Consider the following 12238-nt stretch of genomic DNA (forward strand, 5'->3'; position numbering starts at 1 on the left):
TGTCCTGTCCCGTGTGGTGACGGGTTAAGAATTTCACCAACCCCTTTCTTCCCATGGGTGTCGTAGAAGACGTCTATGGGATATGTAACCTGTCACTGCAATGGCACGATTTCATTTTTTTTTTCAATCACTTAATTGTCAAGAGTGGTACTGAATTTTGAGTGTTTTCATGTCCTCTGCCTTATTACGACTAAAAATATATCAAAAAAAGTTTATCGATCGATACGCACCCCTCTGCCTACCCCTATATGAGATACATACATACAATCACGCTTGTATGTATGTAAATATGTCCCATATTGGAGTAGGTATTATGTACACGATCCTCGGAGATTATTCCGCCGCCCAACAGGTACTGAATTATTGAAAAGATCGACGCTTGCGACGATCGTCCGGCCAGTTTGTGTCCGATTCATATTGATTTAGTTCGGTAGAAAATAAATCGATATTAACGTGAGTGAGAAAAAAATGTTTAAATTGTGTGTCTAAGATACAAAATAAGGAATAAATTAAAAAGTGTACTAAGGATTTCTAAACACGGCTAGATGTAACTTTGCGTATGTGTGTGGTGGTCAGAAAGTGTGACAAAATGGTGGTTGCAGCATATCGATAAGTACCTATTATATAGTAAAATAAAATGCAAACGATGTTCAAAAATGTAAGCTCTAAGGTTAAATGTGTGCTGCGTACCTTTTTGGATCTTAAATTTAAATAATTTATAAGTGCAACAACGATTCTTAGTATCGAAACTTATGTTATGACATACTATGGTAGACCTTAGTCTCTTTTAATTTTAAACATTTGTGGAGTGTAATTGGAAATATCAAAAATATAAATAAATCATGCCGATTTCGAAGAAATAAAAACTACTTATTTAAAAATTCGAAATTTATGGGACAAATTTTCACTTTCACTTTTTATTACCGACCGGTAGTGACCCTGCCTGCTGAGCCGCGGTCCTGGGTTCGAATCCCGGTAAGGGCATTTATTTGTGTTATGAGCACAGATATTTGTTCCTGAGTCATGGATGTTTTTTATGTATATAAGTATGTATTTATCTATTTGAGTATGTAGCACAAGCTTTGCTTAGTTTGGGGCTAAGTTGATCGGTGTAAGGTGTCCCCAATATTTATTTATTTATTTATTTATTTGGTACTAGCTTTTGCCCGCGACTTCGCTCGCGTTAAATTCGAAAATTGCGATGCTCCATACAAACTTCCCCCACCCCATTTTAGGGATTAGGGGTTATAAAAAGACATGAAATTAAATATTTTATTTTTTATTTTTATTTTATTATAAACGACACACCTACAGTACATAAACAATTCAAAGAATATAATGTGACAATAGAGGACACCCATAATATTTATGCACCAATAACAGGCGTGCAGCAACATTCAAACAGTTCGAGGCTTTTACACTACTACCTAGCTAAAATATATTACAAACTATAATTAAGTATACAGGTCGATTCACGAAAGCTGGCACGAATGAAATGAACGAAACTTTGATTGTGTGAGTGACACCTGTATTGGTATACAGTCGTAACTGTCAAGAGCCACCATTTTATTGGTTAATCTGTCACACACATGCATATTTTCATTCAAACATTCGTTCCATTCGTGCCAGCTCTTGTAAATTGACCTGTACCTAATGATTACAATTTAGCAAGTGAGTTACATGCAGTTAAAAAAGAAAAAAAAAACTACTAATTTACTTCAAGAATTTTAGCCGTTTCTCGAGTATTCGGCATTTTAAACTTTGTATAGAATCACTAAATATATCTATTTCGAAGTCTTTATCTATAAATATCTTTATTTGCTTGAATTTGTTAACAAGGTAGGTCTTATGGCTAAGTTTTTCATGCATATTCAACCTGCATGCAGGCGTGCAAATTTTAAACATGAATACAATAACATTTTGATACTTATTAAATAATTTATCTCAGTCACATTGAATAAATAAATTACAAATTGATTAGATGTCCTGCAAGTTCTAAATTTCTAAATAAACTAGCCAATGTCACTCTCCAACCCTTCAACTCTATCCGCACTAAAAAAAATCACGTCAATTCTTTGCTCCGGTTTGCCGTGAAAGACGGACAAACAAACAGACACACACACTTTCCCATTTATAATATTGGTATATATCTCATAAGCAGTCTCTTATCGCGATATTATTATACAATTGAAATATATTAATATATAATATGTTTAAAGTAGGTAAATGCATGTTACCGAACAAATGTAAAATAGTTATTTGTTATACAAGGGGGCAAAGTTGTATTTTAACGCCGAGTGTGGAAGTGAAAAACGAGCAAGTGAAAGGATTCTACGGTTCGAGAATAGAATCCTGAACTTGCGAGTTTTTTAACACACGAGAAGTAAAATACATTTGCACCCGAGTGTAACACAAAACTTTTCCCCTCACTATAGCGAGGAAACTACAACGCAAAAAATGCGTTTATCACTGCTTCCAGTAGTTCCACAGGTGGTAAATCATCTTTATTACTAGATTCACCTACTTTTATCACTTTTAAAGCAGTTATTTTGACTTTATTCAAGGTCAAATTACTTTACCCACTAGTGGATAAAATGCGTTTTTACCCGCTGGTATTAAAGGACAAAACACGTGTTTCCGAGCTAGTGAGGGGAAAAACAATGTACATAATGTAATCTATACTTGAATGAAATAAAAGGCTATTATTATGCATGTATGGATGACTCATCTCATAATAAGGTCTCTAAGGCACTGGTCCCACCTCGCAGCGAGTAAACTATGTATTAGCTATCGGCAATAGGCTACTTGCCTCCTTGTCAAATCAGCTTCTTTTTAAGATCTGTCAAAACGAATTTGAACGACTTGCTAATATGGAATTTATATGAAATCGAATTGAGTGACGTCACGGTCAACTCAGTTACTTTATATATTTCTACCTGACTTATTAAATATCAATTGGATTTATTAATAACTTCTGCCTATGTTTTTTTTATAATTATCTGATGCTTTATTTTGTGCATGGTATAAAATATTTTATCTACTCGTCGACTTCAATCTGTCAATTAGGACACCACATACTAAACTATAAGTGCTAACTTTTCAGTGTTTGATACTCTATGGCAGTTCCGACTCAACTATAATATCTCATTATAGTAAACTTTAGTTAACTGTAATAATTTCAAAAATAGAACTTCATACAATTTCTATACTAATTTGCGATACCTGGCAAATTTTTCTGCATCTGAAACACATTTTTTTTTCAATCTATCGCGTTATCGACCAATCAGAGACGGTTATTATAAACAATTGGTTGCTAGGTGATTCGATGTTGATACAACGGTGAACGACGCTATTAACATTAATTTTAACTTGAATGATGATATTTTTCGTCCATTGATGTAGAAAAAGTATTGTATACAATAGTGATATAATTAAGCTTTTCACTCTCGTACCGTACTATTAGGCCACTCAGCAAGCTTCGTGGCCTAAACATGGTACTCGACTGAAAAGCTTTGTATTATATCACGATTGTATAAAATACTATTACTTTATCTACAGTCAAGTTCCCTATTGAAACTAACAAAATATAGTCGCTCCTGTGTAAATAAAATAGAGAGCGAGCACAGATATTTGTTCCTGAGTCATGGATGTTTTCTATGTATATAGTATGTATTTATCTATTTAAGTATGTATATCGTCGCTTAGCACCCATAGTACAAGCTTGGCTTAGTTTGGGGCTAAGTTGATCTGTGTAAGTTAGCTCATCGCTTACTAGGTTCGATTCATCCGTTCGGGAGATACGATGCCACAGACAGACACACACACACAGACAGACAGACAGACAGACACGTCAAACTTATAACACCCCGTCGTTTTTGCGTCGGGGGTTAAAAATAAACATAAACATGGAAGTAACTAATCAATGGTCTATAGTTAGCCGTTCGTTAACGTGCCAAGTGTTCTAAAAATACAAACAAAACGACTGTCAGGTCTTCAGATCAACATAAGGAGTGACACTGACACGTATGTACATATATAAATTAATTTAAGTTAAAAATACAATAGGGATGTCGACTACACAAAAAAATTGCATTCTGTTTAGTCCGTCAGTTAGATCGTCCAAAAATACTGAACACATATTTTTTGCTTTTCCTAAATAATGAAAAAATACAAAGATAAAGAGCATTAAAGTTCCGGAGTGGGGGCTTGTGACGTCACTTCTAAGTAAATATGTACCTAGGCGTGACGTCACGCGAAACTTCAACGCACTGTACCGTCGTCATTTTTCGTTTACGAGAAAAAAGAAAAATACGTGTCTAAAATTCTTTGATATTCTTTGACGGACTAATTAGTTTTTTTTTAGTCGTCTCACCTATTACAGTATGAACACATACACAATCTTAAATAGTTAGGTACTAATGAAATGAATAATTATCCGATTTATTTTTGAGTGTTCAGATGTTTCTTGAAAATACATAGTGAAATAAAAAGGGCTAGCCATACTTTGCATCGCATAGTGACTTTCGAGGTCATAATGAACGACTTTTATTATGGGCCCAATCACAGAATTAGATTTAGGTACTTAGAAGAAAAAAGTTCATCTATTTGTATAGCGGCCGAGCGCGTCATGTTTGTACTGAAGTTGTTACTTGCCTGTGATTTTAAATATGTCTCAGGCCCTTGAATGTTCATAAATTCATAATATATATATGTAATGAACTATTAATAAGAGCTTGTAATTAGGCCTACATGAATAAAGATAAATTTGAATTTGAATTTTGTGTTGTTGCAATAAAATATCACGTAACGAGGCATTTTTAATGTTTTTGTTGACTTCAACTTACAAAAATTGAAGCCCGAAAACTGCAACCTGCGATTAAAGACGGACAACTCAGTGCATTTTACTGAGTTCATTTGACACGCTAGGTAGATGCGTTTGCTTGATCTATATTATATATGACCACTGTGGGCCCAATGCTAAAATCGCGAATAAATTGGACCGTTCCATAGAAATGAGCGTCATTTTGTTTTGTTTTCGAATTTGGCACACAACATCATACAACTTATAAAAATTCAAAATACATTTTGGAATATGTACAAAAATTTTTACACGAGGACTGAGGAGGTTAACCAACTACACTAAACGTGAAATGTAGGTACTAGGTGCGTAGCTGAGATGCCAATCGTTCGTACTATAGTGAACCATACGCTGTTATCTCTGTCACACGCAGACTCACACGTAGGTATCCTACAATATTGGAACAGTTTACCATTTCGTTCGCTAAGGCATAAATAATTGGCAACTTTGCTAGTCCCTTTATTGGTACTAGTACAAGTTTACCATTTCGTTCAGGATTGGCATCTTGGCTAGCCCCTCTAGCACTAGTAGGTACATTGTAAATGAGTGTTAACAGAGCAGTAATTATCGACTCCTTCCGCCCATGGAATCCATTGCAGTGTTTTGAAGTTGTGTGTTGCATTCGTTTGTTCCAATGCAAGTACGGAAAATATACCTATTCATATCTCCGTTAGTGGAAAGTTACTGCAGAATATTAAAATTCCTAAAAAAATATACTGAAACCATGACGTTTCTGAAAGAAGTAGTTGAGTTGTATAAAATAATATTATTCTGTTCATTTTAAAACATCTCGCTATTTTTACCTCTTCGATTAGCAAATTTTAATAACTTTTCACCGTTTTTGCATCATAGAGACTTGAACTCACTACCTCAAAAATGTCACTTTATCAGTTTCTCGATTTGATTTTTATTTCTTTATTGAAGATGACAATTTGTTACGCAGATTTGGAAAATAAATTATTTGGTTCACGTATCGATGGAAGTCATGAACTTTGTATAAATATTTTTTATACATACAAATGTAGTATTTTGTATAAGAAAGCGTCACTGAAATGATTTATTTGTAAACTCAATTGTGAAGTCGATTATTTTGTTAGAACAGGGGTTCCCAAACTTTTTTAAAGCACGCGCCACCCTGTCGTCAAAAAAGAAATGTGTGATGTGTGTGTCGAATGTGTGATGTGTGTACTTGTCCCACGGTCCCGCGCCCCCTTAATAATATTACTGCGCCCCCCAGAGGGTTTGAAAACGGCCAAGAGTTTGAAAAACGCTGTGTTAAAATGTCTATTATTTTCGTTTCGCAGGTCCACAAGTGCTACGGCGAAGAGCTAGGCTTCAATTCGGACGACGAGGGGTATTCCAGAGACTTGCCTGACCCGGCCGTGTTGCCTGAGATCGTTGACCCGCCAGACACAGCTTCTGAGGTAAGACTCCATCGCATTGTATAGTTCATGAATAGTTGAATATATATTTACTACAAGTCTTAAGCACTGATCAAATAGGGCATTTTCGCGAGAATAATCAGCAAAAATATTTTTTCTAAGGTAGGTAAATTTTATATTTTTCCTACTCAGAATCACGAGCCCTTTCGATCTAGGCCAAAAAACAAGAGACAAAAAAGTGGTCCCAAAATGTTCTATTATTTTGCGTACTTTCCACTTTGTAACCGCTGTACAAACTGTTTGAAAAATGGTAACGAAGTGGAGAAATTGAATTTGAGACGCTTTTTTTTACCTAGTAGGATCGAAAGTACTCGTGATTCTGAGTAGGAAAAACGTTAAATTTACCTATTTTACAAAAAAAAGTTTTTAAATCTTTTTTTTCGCGAAAATGCCCAATGTTTTTAGTAAAAAAAAATAGGAGATTTAGATTACATAAAATTTGGCTTACATTATTAACGTAGATAGTGACAAATGCAATTTTTGAACACCTGCTATTCCTAATATAGATTACACATACACACGACATATTACAAGCATAGTAAAACTATATCAATTTATTCATTCAAAGGAAAACTTTATTATGAACAAATTAAAATACAAAATCACTTTAAACCCATAAACATCTAAACCTGGGTAATTAGCTAAATGCACAAACGCTTACATTAATATCGTTATGGCAGCTAGCTGTCTCTATCGCTCTTCCGTATTGGCGAGACAGAGCCAGACTACGTTTCGATCGGGGTCTAGCGTCAACGTTTGCCATTCCGGCTAGGCCGGCTGACAATTTTTCTAATCAACAAAGACGTATTGTTATCGACTTATCGATATCAGGTGATAGCGATAAGCGACAGATAGCTACCGCTTTCTGTGTGTGCATGACGTGTCAGTGTTGTGTTCCTTGCGAATTCTGTAAATCCTAAGTAATTCATGCAGTTTTGAATTTAGAACCTTCTGTTGTTCCATTATAGTTCGAAATAAGATGTGATTCGGTTCTTTTAAAAGGACAGAGGGTTTTTGTAGGATATTGTTTGCGTCTATGTGAGATGCGCCTCATAGGGAAGTCTAAGAAGTTTGTAAGTAACTCTACTTCTACGTTTAAGATTGACACAAAGTTGTCTTGAAGTATCAAAACTTGCGAATCACCTATTTATTAGTAAAATAAAGATATAATGAATTTAATTCTAATTGACATAATAGTGTCTTCGGTTACCGCGATAGTTACTCATGAAATAAAACTATGGAAACGGATTAAATCGCGTATAATGAATTTAAAATACATCCCGACGTTTCGCTGTAAAGAGTTCGAAACGTCGGGATGTATTTTAAATTCATTATACGCGATTTAATCCGTTTCCATAGTTTTATTTCTAATTGACATGTTAAATTATCTTTTAATGAAAATATTTTAACTTGTGCCAGTCACGCTACTATTTCAGTTTTGATATAATGAATGAGCAGAAGTCGTTTTTAAGAATATCTCCTTAGCTTGTTCCGAAATCTATAGGATATTTGTTGATTACACACAGATAAAGTTGTTTTATCCATACAAAAATAGAGTAACCTAACATATGTACCTATAACTATAATTAACTTACCGAAATAAATTCACTTTATATTTGTTTTATACTTAGTTGGATGTGAAACATTACAATACAAGTGCGGAAAACAGTAAGTTCTAAACGAGTAACGATAAATTAAAATACGACCGAGGGGAATGTTTTGAATCGACACGAGTTACGAATTTCCTCTTCGCACATGTATTGTACGACGTTTTTCAGTACATATATGACCCTTTGAAGTTTCAACATAGGCACATAATGAACAACTTATCGCCGTAGTGCGATAAAAAAGCACAATCTTTTCAATTTATCGCTAAGTATGCCAAAAAAAATTACAATACAATATCATTAAGATTTGGTCAATAAAACAAACAATGAATATTTAATTTTTAATGTATTATTTACAACATATGGACCTCTTTTGTTTGCAATTCTGAGAATAAAAACAGTAGGTACATGTGGTATTATAACATCATGTTTATTAACAACTGGTTCATCAAACTCATTTTAAAAAGTAATTCATCTCGTAAATTATTTGTCATTCTAATTTCAATAAGAGTTTTGAATGATTCACGGTTATTTTCATTAGACTTATATCCGTGATCATGATGCATGCAACTGCGTCGAAATATCGGGAGCTCGACAAAAATCAAAAAGGTAATCACGGTCTATATCCCGGTCAATATAAGTCTAATTCTAATTTCTATTTCATACATAATCTTACCATATGATAAATATCGTTCTTGAACCTTTGAACCTATTTTAATTTGGTATGGAAGGTCCACACCAAATAGAAATACGTAGAGGGGTTGCGATTTAGTTCTACTCACTACAATTATAAGTAGAGCGTCTATTTGATCTATGAAAATGCCGGCAGAGAAAAAAATGGTTTTATTGAAAATAGTTGTTGATCAATATATTTTGTTGCTATAGTAATTATGTGAATAATCTTGGTACTTTATCAGTAAATAATTGCATTACAAATTGAGATTTTCACGTAGCTCCATAATTTTGGATAAGATTTGAGATAATTATACATACAAATTAATCATTTCCTGAATAAAATTATCGAATTACGATATATAATAGTTATATAAATAGAGTATTGATAGTAAGTCATATATTTATTAGATTAAAGTAATGACTCATTAAAAATGAATGATTTATCCTAATAAACGCTTAGATGGTCCGTTTTTTAGCGGACTGTTTCTAATGGGAACAAACACGTAAATAATTATGTAGGTACCATAGACAACTTTTTAGTGAGTCTGAGTTTGAACAGAGATTTCTAATATTCTTAGGATCTCGTATCCAGAGTTGGACAATTGTTATGCAGACTTTTTGACTAATATCATCATGATAATCAAGCGATATCTTGATAGTTACACTTCAGGATCGTATTTTAACATAAATACGCTGACTAGTAAACAATTACAAAATTAGTTTGTATACAAAATTAAGTTAAAATAAAAAAGGAAATAAAATTGTCACAAAACTTATTACAATGATATCAAGCTTTATGATTTTTTGCGAAGTAGTACAGTCGAGTACCTGTTATGTCGGAACTTCAAAGGGCCGTATGTACTGTAAAACGTACGATACACGCGCGAAAAGAGACATACTCCCTTCAGTTGTTTTGTACTTTATTGCCAGTCGTTTCATGTTTCCTGTTTTCAGCACTTTTCTTGCAAATGTATTATGTTGATATGGTTAATTGTTAGTACAGCGGGGGGCTTAGGCGCGTGCACGCTGACTCAGGACACTTGAATGAGCTTCAATTGTTTGACTTGCACGCCGCTCGCACCGCCTCGCTACACGCGTAATATGAGCTTGCACTTGGGCCTTACACTAAATCTGACTATAATTTCAGGAGTTGGCGGAGACTTCGTCGATGGACGCGGGCGGCGACCGCGACGAGTCGCGGGAGAGAAACCAGCGCGTGCGAGACTCTTCACCCACAGGTAAAAGTTACCTTTTACCTTCGTTAGTTAAGTTAGGTTGTAAAAAATATATAAATAAAATTCAGACGACCGGTCTGGCGCAGTCGGTAGTAACCCTGTCTGCTACGCCGCGGTCCCGGGTTCGAATCCCGGTAAGGGCATTTATTTGTGTGATGAGCACAAATATTTGTTCCTGAGTCATGGATGGAGGCCCACTTGCACCAATCACTTAACTCAGGGTTAGTGGGCTGTCATCTGTCAAATTCCATATAAAATGGTGGGTTACCCTCAATTTTCTTTGGTGCAAGTGACCCTAAGCGAATTTAACCGTAACGAAGATGTAACTTTTATATTTACGTTTTATAAATTAAACGGCCAATATATCAAAAACCATGATAATTTTATTATGGACACATTCGCTGAATGTGGTAGGTAATAAGATGTTACCATCATTTTAGCGTTGGTTTTAGGGACACTCGGTATATACACCTTGTTTTTATTGAATTCCGTTAACTTTAAGGGATGGTTCTTTAGATCAAATACAATTAATTTCTCTAAGAAACTTCTTAACTCTTACGGTTATCGAATTATTAAAAAAATTAAAATAATTACTGAACACGTGTGATCGCCTTTACCACTTCCCAATGTTATTTGTTTTGACATGTGCCGTCAATCACTAAACACTAACTTGAATATTATTCTTAAGGGTGACTAATTAATTCATTTATTATGTATGAAAACGATGAAAAATTTTTTTTGAAAATTTAACTAAGTGTTATAAAGGGTGGTTCCTGATAACGAACCTAACATGTCGAATTTAACGGAAAACAAAAAAAAACACGGTGTATGTACAAGAATTCAAAAGTTTTAAGCCTGTGTCAAGAGATGGCAGTCTATGCACTGTGATTACACATTTTACTTTGACTCTATAATACTTAATCCTCTTTGGTTTAGCTTAAGATTCTATTGATACTGTGTATCCACTACTGCATGGATTTGTCCTTATTTGCAATAAAGCTTTGAGTATGAGTATGAAAATGGCTCCTTTAAAGATATTCCATAGATAGATTAGGTAAGCATTGTGGTGTTATTATTGTTAAGGCACAGTTCGGTTCGCAGTGGGCAACGGCAGCGGCCTCGGCGCGGACGGCGACGCGCTCCCGACAGACATGTCGGACTCCAGCGACTCGGAGCCCGACAAACCACACAAGTGAGTACATTCACTACATTACAAGTTAAGCCTGACAAGATTTTATTTAGCCCTGAAACAGTGTCGCTACAAACCGCTTTCATATGGCAATAAAGTGCCGACGCCATATGTAATGGGGACGGCGTGTACTGGTTTCCCGTTATTAATATTTATAGAAAATTAAAATATTTATAGAGAATCAAAATTTTATAAGCAAGGTTTTAAGACTTCTTTTCGCACAGCCTAAAATCCATGAATCGTGTGTCTTAATTGAAGTTGTCGAGGTTTATTTTCTTTTTGCGTGGGACCTTGTTCTGTACTGGTGGCAGTTATGGAACGGCCTACTTAATTCTATAAATATTTCTCACGGCAGAGCTACAGCTACCTTAACTAAGAACAAAAAATATATTAGGCTAAACGCGAAACCAACTAATCAATACAGGAGAACCGCACTATAAACGGACGTAGTTACGCAATAACGTTTCAATCCATCTGCAATTGTCATTGAAATGAAAGACTTTTGTTTTTCATACAAGGTCTAAAACTTAATGACAATTTCATGTGGATTGGAACGTTATTGCGTAACTACGTCCACTGTCAGTGCCGGACGTGTTAACAACCGATTTCAGAACATTGCATGGTATCGAAATGCTGTGAAATCCTTCATCCTTTTTTGTTGTACGTAATTTATCATATTCAGTATAATTGTTTTCACTTTTATTATTATTATTTTGGGCAAAATTGCTATGAAACCGTTAGAAAATTTAAAATATTTACTTCTTGTTTACATCACTGACATTCGATGACTTTCGACGACGGGTGTCAAATAGTAATCCTTGCCAGTAAAAGAAATTAGTTCAGCTGAAAATCCGCAACGCAGCGAGGGTGAAATAAAAACTTGTCAGGCTATAGGGTCAATAGCCGGGTCCACACTGACCGAGCCTACTGACTCAGGGCCGCCATCTTGCCGAGCAAATTGGTTCGGGCACACCTAATATATGAAAGAGGCGCGTTCCTAGCGCACAAAGCAAGCGCAAGCTCGTGTAGGTGAACGCGAATATGTGTTAAAATATCAAATATTAATATTAGCGCCATCTAGCCGAGCGTCCCCCAAAGGTGTATCGCCATCTAGGTCACCGTACCTTTTTCTGTATGGTTTTGAGGTACGTTTTTTTCTTAGACTTTAGCTGTCTATACGGAGTTACATATGTCTTTGGTAATACTAAAACCGAAACTCGATATTATTTGTA

At 35.1% G+C, this 12238-nt stretch overlaps 1 protein-coding gene across 5 annotated transcripts in view; it reads left to right on the top strand.

The window, feature by feature from the left end:
* The window catches only part of LOC125229635 (protein Aster-B-like), a 66428-nt gene that overhangs the window by 36741 nt on the left and 17449 nt on the right, over positions 1-12238 (top strand). For 4 of the 5 annotated variants that reach the window (XM_048134516.1, XM_048134519.1, XM_048134518.1 and 1 more), the window contains 3 exons: positions 6163-6282; positions 9730-9820; positions 10901-11009. In XM_048134516.1, the coding sequence (XP_047990473.1) occupies positions 6163-6282; positions 9730-9820; positions 10901-11009 (320 nt within the window). The remainder of the gene's footprint in view (positions 1-6162; positions 6283-9729; positions 9821-10900; positions 11010-12238) is intronic. The other variant, XM_048134517.1, reaches the window with a different exon arrangement.

This window comes from Leguminivora glycinivorella, chromosome 9 (genome assembly GCF_023078275.1).
Source record: "Leguminivora glycinivorella isolate SPB_JAAS2020 chromosome 9, LegGlyc_1.1, whole genome shotgun sequence".
Lineage (NCBI taxonomy): Eukaryota > Metazoa > Arthropoda > Insecta > Lepidoptera > Tortricidae > Leguminivora > Leguminivora glycinivorella.